Raw genomic sequence first — 21,729 nt, forward strand, 5'->3', positions numbered from 1 at the left:
TTTTTCTTAAAAATAAACATTGACAAACTTCCGACTGGTTTTATTGAAAACACCACCTGAGATTTCTTTAATCTTTTTTTTAAAAAAGTTGAAATATAGGTTGTACATTTTGAAATGTACAGCAAAAAATTGTTTTTTCTTCTCTTTTGTTCCTTTTTCTATACTTTAACTTTTATTTTTTAAGATGTATTTCTATATTATGTATTTGTATCAGTTTTATTTGTATGATACAATATTTAATACAATTATTGGAAAAAATGAAATATTTTGGGCACTGTGGCATTATGTAATAGGAAAAAAGGGGGAGGGGAGCAGAATAGATATGTAATATCTCTACTGAATACTGACCATTAGACAATTACAGAATAGCAAGGCCTATTTGGGTAGCGTCAATGCACCATAGGAAAACTCTTTATATGGCAAACACTTCTTGAACAAATATACCTTGTAATTATAATGAAACAGGAAGGATAATTCTGGGATATTTCCTCATACTTTGGCTCTGCTCACACCCTTTCACTGAACTCTGTCTTTGTGATGAACATCTTCCCATCAATGAAGGGAAGATCAAGTTCTGCCATGTTGGCAAATCTGAACTGCTCAATTATACCTCCGTCTTCGGAGAGGAAAAAAAAAACTTAAATGGTGTCATGAAGCATAATATTGAGTAGCAGTGCTTTTTTTGTTTAAAAAAAAAAAAAAAAAGGTGCCGGAACTCACACACGTCATACAACCCGCCTTGCCTACCCTACAAGGTTCCATCCAAAAAAGGTGCCGGAACTCTGTTCTGGGCGTTCCATGAGAAAAAAAGCCCTGCTGAGTAGTATTGCAAACATGCAACTAAACTTATGAGTGACGTTCTGTACCACAAACCTTGATGGAAACAACCACTAGCCCAAAGAAATAACAGGAGTTCCACCAACTTATCCAAAGTTCAGAGGATCTGAAAGTCAGACATTACAAAATAAAAATAAACACAAACAAATGTAATCAAATGCCCTCTTGGCACCCTGTAGTTTAAACAGTCAGCAATGAGTTGGATTTTTGTCCTGGAGATAAGGCAATTCAGCAATTGTCACACTTAGACTTCCCAGGACTGCGTTTCCTGCCTTAAAAGCAGAGACTGATGTCACGACAGCAGGACACAGCAGGGGTCCAGCTACACAGCCAAAACCCATGATGATAAATAGAGCTGGGTAGCAATCGCTACTCCAAAGCCATTCATAACATTTCATAAGGAACTGCTGCCTGTGAATGGGAGATAAAACTGATGCTGCAAAGCAATCGGAAATAATATGAACAAGCACAATGCTGGACTCTGGAGCCAATGAGGAAAGTGGTGCATAAATATCTTCTTGCCAAAGGGAAAAAAAAGCTGTGGAAGGCAGCTGCTAAAGCGCATGTCCTCCTACTCATGTAACAGAAGCTTCATGCATCAAGGAATATCTTGGTTTTGAAGTATTTTTTAAAAAGCTGAGATAAAAGCTAACTGGCTAAGAGATACTGAAGTCCCCATTCATGTCTCACTTCAGCCAAGAAGTCACTGAGGTGGCCTTAAGAAAGTGCCTTGCCTTTCATCCATGTAGGGCAGTAAATGTAGCCTATGCTGTTTAAGGACACAAAAGCATAATAAAAGCTACATGGAACATGCCAAACTCAGTTGTAGAGCATTGGTCTTTTTTACATGGTTTCAAGCATATAGTGATTAATGCTATTTCTCTTATCAACCTTTCAGATAATACATTGTAAACAAACAAAGAAGAGTCTCCTTTTTAATACCCTGCAGCCTTCCAGATAACATTCTGGAAGTGACTTGTCAGTGCAGATTCCTAAGCAGTTCCCATTTTCACATTATCATTCTAGGGCAGTGGTTCTCAACCTTTTTAATGCCGCGACCCCCCAACTGGTCGTAAGTCGAGGACTACTCAACTGGTGCAGCACCGTTTGCAGAATGGGACTTTTGGCGGGCTCAGCAGGGCGGAGACAGCCTGGACAATTCCTATTGGCTTTTGAAAGCCAATAGAATTAGACTCTATTCAAGAGAGTCTATTCTATTGGCTTTCAAAAGCCAATAGAATAAAAGGGAGTAGCACAGCTAAGGAAAAGGGGGGAAAAAATGGCGGACTGCGTTGTTTGGCAACCCCCGTGAAATGGTCGTTCGACCCCAAATGGGGTCCCGACCCACAGGTTGAGAACCACGGTTCTAGGGATTCTAGATTTACTTGTCAATTTATTATTTATGGTTAGCATTGATACTGTGCTTCCTTCTCCTTGCACTTAAGTATTTGTGGAACCGACATCATCTTACCATCATCTTACCGTTCTTGCATCCTCTTGCAAATAGCCTAGTGAGAAAGAGGTATTTCTGCTGGTATACAGAATGAGAAACGACAGCTAAGGAAAAATAGGAGCACTTAAGTGTTTATGAAAGGGGAAATGGAATTCTGACAATTCAAATCCAATTTTTATGAGCTTCTGCGGGGTTAACATCATAAAAGAAAGCTAAAACTAGAAATCAAACCACAAGCCTGATTCAGACACAACACTAACCAAGTTTGGCACTTCAAGAACAAACTTTAATATATTCTTGGTGTCTCTTTTGCTACAGTCAAAAAGGCTCAGAAGCATAATTTGTGAACATAGATTGTAATATACAGTTTAATAAGACAGCTAATATCTAGACCTCTCATAGATCCGTTTATTTGAAACATGAATATAAAGAACAAATTAAGGAAAAAGAATTGTATGATTTTCTATTAGCAGATTTTGGGATGTTTTCTCTTAGCCAAGAGAACAGTAACCATTGATAGCATTCTCAATCATTTTCTTAATTCACAAGCAAACATATTGGTCTTTACATTGTTTTAGCACAAATCACTATAGCTACTTTACTTTTAAAAGAGGGACACAATAAACATTTTCAAACGTTAGAAAAATATAATCATCCTATAGCAGCAACATAGCATTTACAAACTTATAAAGAGCAACAAACAATTGTTTTGACTAAATTTCATGATTACATTGTTTCTCAGGTACATTCTACACAGTATAATGACTAACTAGAATTCCCAAACAAATGCCTATAAAAGCAGCATATCTTCAACTCAAACATCTGAGACTGGGGGTCCATTAAAGGATTCACAATGAAAAGCTTTTTTTTTCACTCTTTTCTGAAGCACAGCAGAATCCCATTATACTCTAAGCATGTCAAGTATGTTTGGTTAGGAGAGTTTCTGACATTTACCTTTTATGTCAATAGTTATTACTTCTTTTCTCTACTTTTAGACAAGTTCATCCCATACCCTGCTCCTGCTCAAGTGAGTCAAGTGGAAACAGACTCTCTTCAGGCTATAACTACTGCTAAGTAGTTTTATTGGGATAGCAATAGCAATATAGCACTTAGACTTATATATCCCTTCACAGTGCTTTACAGCCCTCTCTAAGTGGTTTACAGAGTTAGTGTATTGCCCCCAACAATCTGGGTCCTCATTTTACTGACCTCGGAAGGATGGAAGGCTGAGTCAACCTTGAGCTGGTGAGAATCGAACTGCCGACAGCTGGCAGTCAGCAGAATTAACCTGCAGTACTGCATTCTAACCACTGTGCCACCACGGCTCTTAAGTGGACAACAGTATTCTTCTGGCGGGCTTCATGGCAGTATGGCTTCCAAATCAAAAGTGGGCCTTAGAACATTTTTTTTTCACAATTCAGTTTAGAGAAATTTTCTTCCTCTTTTCTTCCTTGTTTATCGGCAAGGCCAAAGCCAGAGACATGCCTAATTATGACTTAAGTGATATAGGTTATGGTGAAAGGGAGCTTGGTTGTCCTAACTGCTTGCAATATACAATGTAAAACTATAGCTGAGGCTAGGAAAGTTGTTCTTCCAGAGAGAAACCTCACTAAAATTTATTGACATTTTCCCAAATGCCCTTTAACAAAAACATTCCCCTCCCCAGCAATTTAGAAACATTGTTTCCATTTTCTCCAACAGAAAACAATTCAAACACTATTAGGTGCAGGTGTTACTCATTAAAAAACAATAGAGGTGTGCAGAACATTAAACATTCCATCAGAGACCAGGTTTCTGAGCCTAGAAGAGCTTATATACACCGTAGGCAGGACAAGGAAGCACTTTTTTTTTTTTATAGTGGACTTCAGCCAAAAATGTGCATACATACATTGTCTCACAAAGGAAAGCCTAGATATCATCTTGGTTTTTTTCCCCAAGCAGCTCAAAGTAGCATACATATAGCAAGTTTCAAGACCAAATCTCTACGAATTCAGACACTTTCTACAAACTCTCCCATTTTTTTAATGCTTCTTTCATATCACACAGGAAATTCCCTTGGGCAAGAATGTACTTGCCACATACACAAACCTTACACTGGGCAGCTTTACAGTCTACAGAAAAAGGAGATCCCTGGTAAATTAGCTGAGTGTATGTTTGCATGGAAAAGAGAATGAGCAGGCAAAAGTTAGACATAAACACTGCTGAGACACATATACAATAACCCTACTGATGATGTTGAATTATACAATTGCTCCAGTATCTAAATCAGGCATGTCAAACTGCCGGCCCATGGGCCGGATGCGTCATGCCGAAACCACGCCCACCCCATTGCTGGCAATGGGGAAAAAGTCGAGATACGTCACGCAACGTCATGTGACATCGCAAGTTTGACATGCCCGATCTAAATGCATGCAACTCAATTTTCATTTATATCTTCAACTATAGATTGTGATAATACTACAGTTTATTTTTTTTCTGTTAAAAATTTGTTATACATTTAACACTAAAGCACAAAGCAAGGTTAACTTGATCATCCAGGACTGACATTGGTAGGACAAATTTGTTTTGAAGAAATAATCTAAGTCTGAGGTGTCACTCTGAAATAAGATGTGGGATTGCAATCTGGCAGTCAATTTTATACTGGAAAGGGGATAGATGAAATGGAAACCACCAAATTAAATGCGAGATGACAATCACAATTTGAAGGTATGAAAGATATCCCACAGAAATATGTACCAGGAAACCTGCATACAACTGAAAGGGGCGCAGAAGGGTTAGACTTTTACACTCTGCAACCTGACAGCCATTTATCTACAAACTATTGAGCTATATTTTAATAGGACTTTCTAAGGCATGCATACATTTCTTTTGTTATACTGTATACTTTCCTCATTGTTGCCTTAGTGATATTAACAACATTAGACTTCTATATTTTTCCAATTGTAATCTTTTAGGAATATCTGTTATATGTTACTGACTACAAAATGTTTAAGTGTTTGACACATTTGAATGGTATTATGAAATATAATGCTGAAATGTAAATATCAACACAGTTTTATTTATCAAATTTATATAGCTGTCCATCTTTCCAAAGGCAGCTCCAGATGGTGCACAATGTAGTATGTAGCTGTACTGAGTTGTGCTGAGACAATCAACTGAAATTCCTCTCTAAGATTTATATACTCAATGCTATAGGACAAAGACAGTCAAACTTTTTCAGGCAGTGGAACCATTACTTAATGTACTGATATGTTCTCAAAACCTGACTGAAAGGTACAGCTCTTAGTGATAGAAAACTGGCTGATAAAAGTTCTACGGAACAGTTTGAAATACCCTATTCTAGATGGTAATTTCATGGCCACTAATGATATAATTAGTTTCAAAAAAATTATTTATATTTTTTTTTCAGAAAAGGAAATAAAACTGAACAATAATCTCATTTTTCTAACCTACTATTTAAGTGGCAGGTTGGTCATATTAAGCTGTTAAAGAATTAATATTCAAATTCCTCTTTAACCTTAGCTGATATAATACACAAAGAGGAAATATCTTGCACTCTTAAATGTAAGGGGGTAAATGAAACTGCCCAAGTCACATCACATGATGTCCCTGTAACCTATATAAGCACCAGAGATTTGCTATGGTCAGTGATAAGGGATCAATAATAATATCAGCTAAATGATATCTAAAGATCAAAATACTTCAGCTAAGCTCATACGTTTTTTCTTGCCAAGCTGTCCCAATCTCAACAAGATGGGATATCCTGGAATAGAAACATTTGGTTTATGAAAGGCAATAAGAAGAGCCACAATGATGTAGCATATATTATAGCACTTTTTTTCAGTGCCGTTGTAACTTTGAACAGTCATTAAATGAACTGTTGTAAATCGAGGACTACCTGTATTAAATCTAAAATGTCAAAATCCTCATATCATTAGAGAAACTTGGGAAAATATTGGCAAAAATGGTTGCTTGGAAGCCAAAACATTAAGCGAAAGAAATGGGGATAGCTTAATTTTCAAATATAATCATCATGTTTATGATACCCAAACCACAAAAGATAGCTGTAGCCTACTTGCAACACAGTTCATTATGCTTTGCCAATATGATTCTGTGACTATACATATCTGCTTATCCTAATTTTACAATTTCTGGGAGTTGGATATGTATGTTTTTATTACAGCATGTTCTCCATTATAAACAAATGCTAAAAACTGTGGTTTCCAACAAACCCCCTAACCTACTGCTGCCAGTACTAAAACAGTTCTTGCCATAGGTGGAAATGACTAGGCTATTGTTTATATCCTCATCTTGTATCTGTGCCAAACAGGTTTGTGTCAAAGTGCCTTCTAGAAAAGGGTCAAGGAGATTTGCAGTTATCCTGGCTCCATAAAATATGCAGCATATGTTGCCCAAACCTGTGCCTTTTGCCAAAATATAAAATATAAGCACCTTGTTGAAGGTATTATTCACAGATTTCTGTATTTTATTTGGCTTTTCATTTATGCTCCATTTGCTGACATGCCAAGTAAATGGAATCCTTCGCTCCCAAGGAGCACTAGTTTCAGTTAAGGAGTTAAGCCACCAAGGCAAGTAAAAGTATTTAACAACTACTAGACAACCCGTGGTGACCTGTTGGGTTTACATTTCAGAGATATTTTTTTTTACCTTAACAGAGAAACAGAACCACTGGTAAAAAGAATTATGGGAATGGGAGCAACTTTCAAGTTCCTGCTGGCTTCCATATGGACCTTCCTTGTGCGAAGCTTGCCCCTGGGAATAAGGGTCATGTAACTTCAGCAGCATCCTGATTGTGAAGTGGCCACAACTTTGCCAAACTTCAATCCCACAGGAGTTCTGGGTCCCAGATTTCGGATTAATTCTGTGTAAATTAGCCTCTTGGAGGTTCCCTGGTTCAAATATTGTTGCCCTACGATTTATTTTCAAATCTACAATAGGGAAGTGCAACACTGAAATATTCAATACAAATTAAAATATATATCATATTAGCTCATCCCCACCCAAGAAATACTTCACTTCTCAGCTTCATCTTCCATTCACGAGATGGAGCTTTTTTTTCCAACGCAGTAGTTCCAGTTATTCCATATTTCTTACTTTGGTGGTAGGGAGAGGGGAGAGAAAGAGAGAAGTAACAAGAGGAAGATAGGGTGCTGCTAAGCCACTGTAGAGCCAGGATTTTTAAGTTTTCTTCTATGAGGTCTTTTCAGTTTCCCATTCTAAGAAAAACTAGGGCAGCCAGCCTAAAAATGCTATTCTATGCCTATCCAGACATCATGTACCCAAGTCGCTATGTCCAGAAGCTCTCTGAGAAATGCTGCAAGTTGCAGCCTAAACACACTTGCCATTGAGCAGCTACAAGCATTGTGAACACTGAACAGTCTAATGACAACACGACCTAATATCATTTCAGGGCCAGAACCCATTTTGTCTCACTTCGGTTGGGCACATACACTATAGTACTGATTTTAATTTTCGTGTTCATTTAATTTCATGTTTGTGTGTTGCCTTCAAATCAGTGTTTGTCTCCTGGCAGCTGCCATAACTACTGTAGTTCTTGCAGTTTGCTTGGCAAGGCTTTTCAGAAATGGTTTGCCCTTGCCTCCTTTTTTGTTGTTGTTAGTTGTGAAGTCGTGTGTCCGACCCATCGCAACCCCATGGACAACGTTCCTCCAGGCCTTCCTGTCCTCTACCATCTTCTGGAGTCCATTTAAGCCAGTGGTTCTCAGCCTGTGGGTCGGGACCCCATTTGGGGTCGAACAACCATTTCACGGGGGTTGCCAAACAACGCAGTCCGCCATTTTTTCCCCCTTTTCCTTAGCTGTGCTACTCCCTTTTATTCTATTGGCTTTTGAAAGCCAATAGAATAGATTCTCTTGAATAGAGTTTAATTCTATTGGCTTTCAAAAGCCATTAGGAATTGTCCAGGCTGTCTCTGCCCTGCTGAGCCCGCCAAAAGTCCCATTCTGCAAACGGTGCTGCACCAGTTGAGTAATCCTCGACTTACAACTGGTTGAGTAGTCCTCAACTTATGACCGGTTGGGGGTCGCAGCATTAAAAAGGTTGAGAACCACTGATTTAAGCTAACTACTCTTCACTGAATTAGCCCAGTTACCCAGAATCATACAGCCATAAATGTACCACACACAAGTCACAAACTAATGATCTGCGTTTCAGCTTAGCAAACTCGGTCTTGCTGTTTTCAGCCATGGTTTTTTTTTATTTTTACGCTTTTTCTAGGTTGGGCTCACAGCTGTGTGGCAGCTGCAAATTATAAACAGATTGCAGGTGCAAGGAATATTGAAATAGTCTAAACTATTCTGAAATAGTCCATCTTTGTCATGCTCGGCCATAAACCGGCAAAGGCATTTATGTCAGAGTTGCTCTTTCCCTCTGGCTCTACCCCCGCCCCCACCCCATTTCCACAAAACTGAATTAGCAACAGCTACATCCTCTCCACGGATGTTCATTTTAAACCTTCACCATCAACCCTTACATTAAGAAAAATAAGGGGGGGGGGAGAGCGTGAGTCACTTCTCGTTTCCAGAATGCAAGAGATGCTTTCTTTTCGGCGAGAGGAGCAACTATTTAGAGAAAATCCATTTCCTAATCTTTCAGAAGCGTTTTCTTATTCTCCCTCCCCCACGTCTCGCCAACAATTCAAGAAAGGTATAAGGAGAGGCCGGCAGCGAGCGAGCGAGTGAATGAACGAAGGCTGAAGGTTACCGGATTTATGAATGTCAGGATCATGTGACAACAACGGGAACCTGTCTTATTCACAAAAAAGGGGCAGAAAAGAACCCAGCCATATGCAGCCGTAGAGAGCATAAAGAGCTTCGCCCGAGTCAGAGAGCGAGAGGCAGTTATAGCCCTTGCGGGTAAGCCGGGTCACCTTTTACCACCAGTAGCCCGGGGAGCCGCACCCCACCGCCCAGGCAATTTTAAAGAACGCCGTGCCTTAAAGGAGAGGTGCGGTAGCGGGGAGATTTAAGTGTAGTCTGGAAGCACTTTGAGAGGGATTGGGTTGGAAGTTAACAAACTTTTACGGGCAAAGACGACCGCTAATGGTTTCGCTCGCTGTCTCCTCAGCCGCCCACTTCCATTTCTTTAGTTTACACTCTCACACAAGAGACGGTCCCGACCGGCTGCAAGGCTAACAATGAGCTGAAAGCAGCGAGGCGGCCGTGCCTAAAATGTTATTTCCCCCCCCCTTCTTCCCCCCCCAGGGCAGCTTCAGAGTCAGCCAAGGCCCAGGCAGGCAAGCACCGTGGCGATCCGCTCTCCCCCCCCCGCCACCGCGTGGGAGGTGTGTGTGTGTGTGTCTGTGTGTGTCTGTGTGTGTGTCTGTGTCTGTGTAGGAAAAAGGAGACCCGAAGCCTCCCTCCCCCCATCTGGCAGCCCGAAGTCGCCTTGCAACAGCGATCAAACCTTTCCTCCTCCCCCCCCCTCCTCCTCTCGAGATGGCTCTCTCCCACGGTCCGAGCAGACTCCTGGCCTCGAATGGTGTTTTTTATGAATGGAAATGTGGTATGCAAATGAGAGCAAGTCAAGAAAAAAAAAAGAGAGAAAGAAATGGCGGATGTGAATGCTGCAAAAAAAAAAAAAAAAAAAAGCTAGGCAGGGGAGAAGTGAAAGGTGGGAGGGGGCGCAAGGGGTGGCCGAGAAAGCGGGGGACTGGCATGAATAGTGACCCTCAAGCTTTACAGAGCGAGCAGCGTGAAGAGGAACGCAGAGAAGAAAGGAGGGAAAGCCCGTCTTAGACGGATCCCGAAGAAAAAGTCCATCCAATACTTCTCTACTCCTTCTCGCCCCCCTTTGCCAGAAAGGAGCTCGGTAACATTTCCCTCTCCAAACACAGGCAGGCTGCAGAACTGGGGCGCTGCACGCCCTGCGCCAACCTTTCCAGCAACGCCGAGAAGGTGGGCGCTGGGAAGCCAAGGGCTCCCGGCAAGGCGACCCAGACGTGGGATAACCGCAAAGCTTGCACTTCTTTGGCGATCGCCCCGGAGACCGGGGGCGACACGGCTACAAGAGGAAAAGCTCGCCACGACCACACCGAGCCCCTCCCCTCGCCAGATGTTTACAAGCATGCTCCCCCTCCCCTCCCCCCCCTTCTGCTCGTCGGACACTTACTCGTCTGGATGGGTTTCCTCGGTCATTTTCTCCTTCTCATAGACTTATCCCCCGCCGCGGGCAGCCGGGCTGCACCTCTTCATTTTTTATTTTTTTTCCCCCCTTCAGTTTCACATCGAGGGCAAAGAGAGAGAAAGAGAGCGGCCGACCGAGCTCGAAGGATGCGGGGAGAGACCGCCTCGGCTCCGCTGGAAAGCGGGCGGGCGGGCGGAGGGGGGAAGGGGGCAGGGATGGGGAGGGAAAAGGAAGGAAGCCAGGCAGTTTGCTAAGGCCTCGTTGGCTGCCAAGCGCAGGGCTGCGCGCGAGAGAGAGACGAGACCTGCGGCGGAAGGGCGCTCAGCGCGCGGGAAGGCAGCGGGGCGCCGCGTCGGCCAACGCGCCCGGATGGTGCTGCAGCCGGCGGCCGCGTCCGAGCCCCATCGCTGTCTCTTTACTCCATGTTGGATTCTTAGCGCCACCGCCAACAGGAGGAGGAAGCTGGGCGGAAGCGATGACGTTATCCGAGCAGCCCAGCTGCTTTCGGGGAGGGAGAAAGACAGGCGGGCAAGGCGCCAGCTCGCTTCCCTCCCTCAAGATGGTTGGGAGCGAAGAGCCAGCGTCCAGGCGCAGGAGGAAGCGGAGACCGCTCCGCCCGGGGCTTGCAAAAACCGTCGCGGTCCGCCGCTCTTGCCCCGAGGGCCTCCCAAACCGCCGCTGGGATCTCTTGCGCCAGGGATGCGTCCGGCTGTCGTTCGGCCCCTTTTCCAGCCCTTCAGCCGTGCGGCCGGCGGCCTCGTCGTCTTGGCCGGGCGGCGGGTGCTGGAACGAAGGTTGAAGGCTCGCGTTAGGCTGCAGGGGTCCGCGGGACCCGCGCGACGGGCGGCCCGGAGTCCGAGAAAGCGCTTTTGAGCGCGTGCGGGAGGGGTGTGTTTGCGTGTTTTGAATGGCAGAAGACGCGTTCCACGTGGCTCCTGAGCAGAAGTCGAGCAAACATTAGGCGCTCAGTCACACCTTCCTCCCCTTAATCAGAAATAACATGGCTTACTTCCACGCTCTCTAACCAACGTTGCTAGAGAAATAGAGGCAGAATTACTCGACTCAAGTTTAAAATCGGACTCCGGAGACTCGAGCGATCTAAGTGCAGGGATACAGTTTCTTTCACGTTTGCCAAAACTTCAACTGGCTTCCTTTCCGTGAGCCCACTGATAATGGGACGCTGGATTTCAGTGGCAATGACAAAATGGAAAAGTAACCTTCGCTATGATGCCATAGGTTTAGTTGAAACTGCTGTCTGACCAGAAATCAAAGTATTTCCCCTAACTTACTCACCTGGGTTTCCCCAAATTGCTGGATCATCTCCCATCTCCTACAATCTCAAGCAAACAGGCTAAAGAATAGGGGCATTTTAAGGATGTCATATTGGAGGAAGCAGCACTGGCAGCTCAGCAGAACTGTTTTATTAGCTTGATGGATTCTCCTTGGGGAGTTCCAGAGATAAAATATTTCCTTTCAAACCCAAACAAAACTGTACTATTAATATTCTTCATATGCACATATAGATTGTCCTCAATAAAGACTTTATTCTTCAAGCCAGGATTAATACTCATTGACAATAAGACATGCACATTGTGGAAATCTACATGAATGGTTGAACTAATGTCCGAAACCTGAAGAACAGATTTTCCAACTTCAAATTGCTTTGTACAAGGTAGAAAATTATAGAGAAAAGAGATCAGTGTAACTTTTTCCCCACACATCTTCAGTTTCACATTTCTTCTGATGTGTTTCTTTTGAAAAGGAGGAGGATTTATGAGGATAAGGAGAAGCAAATCAAGAGTATTTAACATCAATGAACTTGTGATTAAAAAAAAAAAAACCTTGGAAGGAGTTAATGACAAGAATTAAAGCAATGCCAGAAATGTCTAGCATTGGATTAAAAAAAACCAAAAATGTTACTTCAATATCCAGGTCTTATAGCAGCAATTTTAGTCTCCTCAATTGATGAAAGCAAATAAATGACTTCAGTTGAAAAGTTAAAGTGTAAACATATTCCCTAAGTAGATTCACAAAATTTAGCAAGTTTAACAAAATTCTCTAGCAAGATTGTTTCCTTTACTTTGCAATGGGTGATGCATTTCATCTTTTAAAATTACCAGGATTTTTGTTATTTACATAGTGATTTGGGGGGGGGGTGAGCCATTGTTCCAATGTTGCTAAATAAATGTCATAAATGAAACTAAAACAGGCAGTAGGGTCAAGTGTTTCATAATAATCACTAATGTCATAGAAGCTTTTAATTACCATCTTCACTACTTAAATGGATGTATTGTTTCTTGTTCCTTTAAGTCAAGCTGACATAAAGAGACTTCCCCAAAGGAGTGATCTATACAGAATCTCATACAGACTGATAAAGCCGGATTGCTATGCATTTTAAGTAAATACCACGCATAGTTATTATCATATAATAGGCAATTTTCTAAACTTCACATGAATGTACAGGTAGTCCTCGACTTAGGAACACAATTGGGCTCAAAATTTCTGTTGCTAAGTGAGACATTTGTTGAGTGAATTTTGTCCCATTCTATGACCTTTCTTGTCACAGTTGTTAAGTGAATCACTGTAGTTAAATTAATTGTATTGTTAAGTGAACCTGGTTTTCCCATTGACTTTGCTTATCAGAAGGTCGCAAAAGGTGATCACATGACCCCGGGATACTGCAACAGTCATAAATGTGAATCAGTTGATAAGCATCTGAATTTTGATCACATGACCATGGGGATGTTGCAACGGTTGTAAGTGTGAAAAACGGTCCTAAGTCACTTTTTTCGGTGCTGCTGTAACTTTGAATGGTCACTAAATGAACTGTTGTAAGTCAAGGACTAGCTGTAGAGTGGTGCCTCCTATAACTAGGGTTAGTTATGGGCAATGACTTTAAGGCATAAACAGCGTATCTTGCCCGTGTGCTTATAAAAAAAATGATAAAAAATGTATGATGTGCTTTAATAAGCAGGGGTTTTCCTGATGTAGTTCCTTTATAAGAGCAGAGTTGCTTAATTTATAAGACAACATTGCTTCAGATTTGTCCTCTGAATAAGATCTGATGGTAGTTAATGAAATTAATGGGGCTCCAGACACTCTAGTATACAGTAATTTAGGGGAAAAAAAAAACCCCTGCCCACTGCAATTACAAGGAGTGTCACAGATACCACTGCTATGACTCCTAAGTGCTTTGTTTGAAGCCTGATAACCACTTCCTCTTGCTTACTTTGTTTCTCATCACAAGATATGGCTATTCATACAGGAAAGGCTCCCGACAAAAAGCTATAATTTCCAGATAAAGCTGAAGCCTGACATCTTGCAGGAGAGAAAAAGGAGGACGGAAATACACTACAAAGCAGAACAGGATTTGTCCGATTGCTACCTAACCCTTTTCTTTTCACTTGGCTGTTTTGAGAATTTCTCTGGTTAGAGTTTTGAAAGATGACTAGCCCCCAATTAATAGTGTTGATGCTGTACGAATCCAGTCATTAATAAAACAATAATGTTGCTTATGACAAAAAACAAAAAGATTCACCTTGTGCTCAGTGTAAAATTGTAACTTGTTTTTTGAATTTATTATACTCGGATACAGTGCTTTTTTTCTTTAAAAAAAAAGGTGCCGGAACTCACACACTTTATACAACCCGCCTTGCCTATCCTACAAGGTTCCATCCAAAAAAGGTGCCGGAACTCTGGTCTGGGCGTTCTATGAGAAAAAAATCCCTGCTTGGATATATACTGTACTAAGAAAGTTTTTCCTCTATATCTGAGTAGAATAAATATAAGAACAAGTTACAGTTTTACATTGATTACAATACGAATTAACCTTTTTGTTTATTTACTTTAAAATGGTGAGGATGTCTTAGTTTCACAGTGAATATAATAATGGAACAAATAACATCTATGTAATCTTCATTTGTGGGGGGTTATGATTTACTCAATATACAATATACATGCACTATACACACAACAGGTATGAAGTGCAACAAATGTCAGATAATACAGTATGGCATATTGGCATAAACTAGTATTACAGAAAATAGAGCGATGTGTGATGAAAATCTATGGGTGAAACTTAAAGGATATGGAATCTAGAAAAGTCCTAAACCCAAAGTAAAAATAATGATCAGTTTTACAATTTATGTATTTATTTATAACATTTATATAGCTGTCTATCATTACAGCCAGCTCTGGGTGGCTCCCAATTAAAAATTAAAAGACAGATAAAATCATATGGTATGTGTAATTTGCCATCTTAATTACCAAATTAACAATTAGGTAAATTAGTAGCTGCAAGCAAATTAATATTTGATTTATTTATTTGAATAATTTATATTCCATCTGGTTCCGCAATTTCTGGGACAGAGTTTTATAAATGATAAACATAAAAATATGTTGAGATAGATCCAAACTCTGACCTCCTAATATACTTTGACATCGTAACTTTATGTACATCCCAAGTATACGTTGCTATTCTATATCCACCTCCTAGTTGATGGGATGTGTACATACTGATGGAGATATTAAGAGCTATATTAAGAACTGCCCAAATATCGATATGTTAAGGAAAACTTTATAAACCCCAACCTCCCAGAAAGTCATAATACAGGTATTCCTCGACTTAACGACCACAATTGAGCCCAAAATTTCTGTTGCTAAGTGAGACATTTGTTAAGTGAGTTTTCTTCCATTTTACGACCTTTCTTAAGATAAGATAAGATAAGATAAGATAAGATAAGATAACCTTTATTGTCATTTTTTGACTGGGGGCACAACGGCATCCATCAAAAATGAAATTTAGTTGCCCGCTCTCAAAGTGAAACACATACGTGATACACACCTAAACATACTATGTACAACATATGTATAAACCCACATCTCTACATATACATAACAAATAAATATTAAATATTGTCCATCTTGAATATATAATGGAAGGAGGAAGCTTGAGAGTTCACAAGGTTAATGCTGTATGGAATGAAACTATGGCTGAATCTGGATGTTCTGCTGCAGATACCACGGAGCCTTCTCCCAGAAGGTAAGAAGGAAAACAGGTCGTGAAGAGAATGTGTAGTGTCCCAGATAATCTTACGGACACTGCTCAAGCAATGCTTATGTGCTATGTCCTGGATGGGAGGAAGGGAACTGCCAATGATCTTTTTGGCCATCCTCACCACTGTCTGCACCGCCTTCCTGTCTAAAGCAGTGATGCTTCCAAACCAGACTGTGATGCTGTATGACAGGATGCTCTTGATCGTCCCCCCCCCCCTCGGTCAGGATAGGGGAAGGAAGATGTGCTTTTCTCATACGATGCAGAAAATGCAGGCGCTGCTGAGCCCGCTTCACCAGTTTCTCACTGTTGAGCGACCAAGCCAGCCTACTCGTTAGCTGCACAGTTGTTAAGTGAACCGCTGCAGTTGTTAAGTTAGTAACACGGCTGTTGAGTGAATCTGGCATCCGTACTGATTTTGCTTGTCCAAAGGGCACAGAAGGTGATCACGTGACCCTGCAACCATCACAAATATAAGTCAGTTGCCATGCGTTTTAATTTTGATCACATGACCATGGGGATGCCGCCATGATAGTTAACTATGAAAACTGGTCATGAGTCACTTTTCTCCAGTGCCATTGTAACTTTGAAGGGTTCCGAAATGAACTGTTGTAAGTTGAGGACTTTTGCCCATACAAAAGAAATCAAGGATGATAAGGCAATATATGTGATGTGGTGGGATGAAATACTGGCTTACAGAGAAATCTCTAGAGATTGTAGCCTGCACAAAAAACAACTTTCTGGAGAAAAACTGAACTTCGGTTGCTCTTATGGCACATGGGGAAAATATGTCAGAACTGATTGGCACGATACTTAAAGTTAGCTGGGACTACTGCAGGTGGATCTATTATGACTCAGGCCAGTATTTTTAAACTCAGATAGAAACAAGATACACTAAACCATACATAAGAATCCCTACAGACAGAAAACCGCATATTTTTATTTTTAAATAACACATCAACTCATTAAAATCAGAAAGGAACTAGATATGACTAATACGTAAAAATAAATGTATTATTATTATGAAATTGACTATTTTCAAAATGTATGTACATTCATATATTATATAAGTGCATAGCAATCAAGAAGAAACTAGTAGATAAAAAGAATACAAATGTATGTTTTAATATGTTTTCAACAGTTTCAGAATCATTGCAAAAGGTATCATTATAAGAATATTCAAAATTAATATTCTTTGCTAGAAAGTTGACATCTTTTCCCATAAATTATTTTATCAGAAGAATTATAAAGAAAGAATTTATATCCCCTGGCTGCCCTCTTTTATTTTCTCCCCTTATTCTTGTCTTCTTTTCTGGATGAATTCTAAACTTATTTGAAATTGAGTTAAAAATTGAATTTATTATAACATTAGTAATGATCACTGACCTTGTGCAGCCAAAGGTCAACAGATATTAATTAAACCAAGGGTCCCCAACCCCCAGTCTGTGAACCAGTACCAGGCCGCAGCATGCCAGCAATCGGTCCGCACAAACAAGGAAAGCCCCATCCACAAAATGCAGGCAGCACACAAAACCACGCGCCCCCCCAGTCCATGTAACTGGTCCCTGGTGCCCAAAAGGTGGGGGACCTCTGAATTAAACTTTTTCTGAAGGAAGGAGGGAAATAAATTTAACCTACTTTAGAGGGAAGGACTTCTTTGTTGCACTGGAGATTCTGGAGTCTCAAGCAGGTGGGCTACGCCTAGAAGGCCACCTGCCTGCTGAGTGGAAAAAGGTACAAGTTTTCTGCGTCAGCTTAATTGCAGCACCCTGGGGTGCTTAGGGTAGTTGGTGCTGCTGCAGCGCAGACTAAGAAGCAGCTCTTACATGATGCTCCTGCTCAGTCTGTAGCTAGTAGTGCCTGGTGACCTGCCCTGCACTGCTGTGGCTAGGCCAAGACAGCAAACTTGTCCAGAACTCTTTGTGAGTCACAAGCTCAGGGGTTTGTTTTTGTTTTTTTGATGATTGGTGGACATTATTCTTTAGTTTAAAAATGTAATATTAACTATTTTTAGTTTGTGAAATATTTCCCATATGCATTTAAATTGCTTCAGGCCACCCTTGGGTTATCATGGATTATATGCAGCCTTGGGCCATGTGTTTGATACCGCTGGCCTACACCTTCTCTGTATTGCTAAATAGCGATAGAAGAGCTTGATTGAGCAAAGCAATGATGGGGTGTAATCTCTACATGAAGAATTATGGATTTAACAGACATGGGATAGGAGCAGTAAAACACTACTATATTACACGATACAAGCCAGATGTATAATTTTGGAATAATAATGTGTGTTTGCTTTCTGAAAAGGCGTTTTACTGACATAATAGAAAGAACTGTCAATATTATTTTATAGTCAAGGTATACCAATGAGTTTAAAAATTAGGCTGAATGGTTTCTTATATGTAAAATAACACTTGTTTTCTTCCCCCACAACCCCATAGTTATTTTATTTCTTCAACTTTCCCCCCCCCTGCCTCTGTTTAACATATGTTCATATTATTTTTGTTTTAAATTAAGCCACTGGGCTAGAGAGATCAGCAACTGTTGGCCCCATTGGGTGAGGCCTATGTATTTGGAATATTATAACTTGGAATGCAAGTGGAGTAAAAGATAAAACATGAATTAATGAGAGAATTGAATATATCTATATCTATATATCTATATCTATATCTCTCTATCTGTCTACCTACATCTTACGTCTCTATGAAACTAAGAGAAGGGAACAGTGGATCTGAATGAAGATTTTATGATGTGAGTTTGTGAATACATACAGAGAATTAAGGATATAGATTTAATTATGAATAAAAGAGCTACAATGTATGACATAATATTAATTTTATCTAAGTCATTGTGAGTATGTCTAAAAATAGGAATCTATAATTGGGGTGATAATTACATGCTAGACTACAGTGAATGGTGATAATGGAAGCAGGGTTCTCTCCTTCTCCAGGGTTGTGGAGTCAATGTGCTGAGTATTTTACATATTATTTTTAGAAATTAGTTGTAAGCTGCCCAGAGTCACTCTTGATGGTAAGATGGGTGGTATATGAAACAACAAACAAACAAAGAAACAAATAAATAAAGTAAATAAGTAAGCGAGTTTTTGGTATTTTAGAGATTAATGGGGGAAGGTCATATGTCAAAAATGGAATTGAAATATAAGTTATGAACAGGAAATCACAAATACTGGGAGAATTTTGAAAAATTGTAAAGCTGCAGGTGTAGATGGTGTAGCTGGATCAATGATAGATTACAGAATGTTTCACATGAATATAAAATTGAACGTTGGTTGCTGAATTCAGTAAGAACAGAATGTGATGCAAAGAAACTATTGTGAGAAAAAATGGAATGATTAATTAATGGTTCAACACTAAGCAGGAAACAAGGCAGAGAAGCGTAAAGTCCCCTTAGGTGTTTATTATATTTATGCATAGATGTCTTAGGAATACTTGTGGTTGCATTAGAGACGTGTTATTAGAAATTATGCATCTGCATATAATTTTGTTCATACAAGATACTCTATTGTTGTTGGCTTAGAACCTGAATTATTTGCAGTAAATGTTAGACAGATGGTATGAGGCAATTGAGAGCATGCATTTGAGTATTAGTGCATGAAAGAGTAAGATAATTGTGTTAACAGGAAAAATAGAATAAACAATTGCAAGCTACACATACACAATGAAATGTTTAGAAATAGGTAATTGTGTGTACCTTTGTAGAATCTTTATTAAAGACAGGAAAATGGATTGAAACATTTTAAGAAATACAAATGCTTATAGAAGAACATGGGCATTATATGATCTGTTTTGAGAAATGAATGTTTATTGAAAGAAGTGAAAGTGGCTTTTTAAATGGGCGGGGTAGGATTCCACCTACTTTCATATATGGAAGAGAGGAGTACTGTAGGTATGTCATGAGAAACATGTCATGTAGTGGGAGTGAGGCACTTATGAAGTAGGGTAAAACAAGAAGAGATAAGATTTCGAATGAGGAGGTTCCAAATGAATGTGGTTTGAATAAAACATGACCAGTGTAAAAGAAGTACCTAGAGATGGTTTGTCATATATGAAAATGAATTAAGATTGAATTGCAAATCAAATATATGAAAAAGTGTGAGAGGATGGAGAGTAACGGGGAGACCAAAAAAGCTGTAGCTGAGTGGAAATTATAACTTTCTCAAAGAGAAGTGAGAACAAAAAACAATGTATGTATAAGAGATGGTGGAAACATGGAAGTTTTTCAAGGATAGTAAGATGGAGAGGTATGGTGTGAAATACATTTAGTAGCTATCCTCTTTACCTATCTCAAGTGGTAGTAATTGGAGGAAGAGGTCAGACTCTAGGTATCATGGTTATAGGATGCCACAAAGCTTGGCACACTACCCAACTCCAATATCATATCAATACAGAAGTGTTGGCAGAGATGATTCATTGGCATGAGGTCAGGTGTCATCATTATTCCAGTGATCTTGAACTTTGCCTTTCAACTCTAAACAATGAAGGTCTTGCCCTTGTCCCAAAGGTGTTTTTTCCAAAAAAAAAAAACAAAAACAAAAAAACAACTGGAATTTCTTACCAAGGAAGTCCAGTTGCTTTTGGAAAAGTACCTTTGGGACAACCGTGACCTAGAATGATTGAGACTTCTACTATTTGAAGCCTGAGAAGATGTAGATAGGGAAGAACAAGCTGAAACTTAATCCCAACAAGGCTGGGTGGCTTTGCCTTACAAACACTCTGACTCAAGGAAGATTTTCTCTCCAGTTCCAGAGAGGGTCGTGTTGAGCAGATTTACAGCCTGGGAATCTTTTTTATTTTTATTTTAACTCATACTGCCTTGTTCCAATTGTATCTACTCATCCAATAAAATTAGGTAAAAGAGATTCCCTTTATCTCCCTCTTCACTCAAAAAATGCCACCTTGCAGATTTCAATTGCTGTTCTTCTTCTCTGAAACATCATTTCCCCAGCCATCCATATGACTTCAACCTCACTGGACTTCTGAAAGACCATTAAATCTTGGCTTTTGAGCAAATTTGGGGGACAGATGTGACATTAAGTGTCTCTTTTTGTAGGGTGGTGATGGAGTGGCATATTAAATCTGCTTATTGCCTAGAGCAGGGGTAGGCAGCCTTGGCTCTTTTATGACTTGTGGACTTCAACTCCCAGAATTCCTGAGCCAGCTTGGTTGGCTCAGGAATTCTGGGAGTTGAAGTCCACGAGTCATAAAATAGCCAAGGTTGCCTACCCCTGGCCTAGAGTATGGAACTGTTGTTGGTTTGACTTTTATGTATAATTTTAAACCTTATGTCATAAAATAGGTACATACATAAACTTGCAAACCAGGGAACATTAGAGCAGCATATACGCCCTGCTAAATAAAGAAACATTTTTTTTTGCCATCTCCTGGTCTGTTTGCCTGCCTATCTGTTTGTCTGCCTACTTTTGACTGTCTGTTTTTTCCTCCTTTTTTGTTTTGTTTTGTTTTGGTGGTTTGTACAACACTGCTTACTCCAAGAGGGAGTATGTGTGCATGCACAATGTACTCCTTGGGCAAAGATAGGAAACCTCAAGCTTTTGCTAGGCTGACTCAGACAGAATTCCTCTTGGACTATATATGAGTGTGGTATAACAGTTGCGTCACGAGTCTAGAAGGAAGAATCTTCAGCTGAGATGGATCACCATTTCCCAATTCTGGGAAAGGAGAAATGGGTCATTTATCTGACAGTGCAATTCCACGCATGCTTAGTTGGAAAGAAACACCACTGATTTCCACAGTAAGGATTACACGTACAGTTGTGCCCTTGATGATATTTTCAGTGTCACAAGATCGCATCCCAAGAAGTATTGCTAACAGGATGCAAGAAAGGGCAGTGAAACATACACTTTTATCTTTAATTATTCATTTCTGGAGAATCAGCCATTGTATTATTTCAAGGCAGCAGGTTCTGCTTAGTCATCTTCAACATGCTGTAGGACTTCCTCTTTTTCTAAAGGAAAACGTGTGCAGTTCAAATATTTTGAAAACATCCATGTACTCCGGTTAAAGGCAGGAGAAATATTTCATTATGTAAAATGGATTTCCTTGGCGGTGATCGTCAGATGCGGTTAACTGATTGTTTCATGACAGCCAAATGAAGTTTCTCCCTGAACGCATGACTGACTGCAGGATAAGGGGAATCGCCTTGCGTGACTGGAAGACGCTTCCCTGATTCAATCAAACAG

General features: G+C 40.3%; 1 protein-coding gene across 1 annotated transcript in view; it reads right to left on the bottom strand.

Moving 5' to 3' along the window:
* LOC120319471 (sprouty-related, EVH1 domain-containing protein 2-like) overlaps window positions 1-12,644 on the bottom strand; it is a 76,312-nt gene extending 63,668 nt beyond the window's left edge. The window contains exon 1 of the mRNA XM_039368360.1: window positions 10,442-12,644. Coding sequence (XP_039224294.1) covers window positions 10,442-10,467 — 26 coding nt within the window. The 5' untranslated portion in view covers window positions 10,468-12,644. The remainder of the gene's footprint in view (window positions 1-10,441) is intronic.
* Between the last annotated feature and the right edge of the window lie 9,085 nt (window positions 12,645-21,729).

Source organism: Crotalus tigris, unplaced genomic scaffold (assembly GCF_016545835.1).
Source record: "Crotalus tigris isolate CLP2741 ecotype Arizona unplaced genomic scaffold, ASM1654583v1 scf7180000020751.392760, whole genome shotgun sequence".
Taxonomy (NCBI): Eukaryota; Metazoa; Chordata; class Lepidosauria; order Squamata; family Viperidae; genus Crotalus; species Crotalus tigris.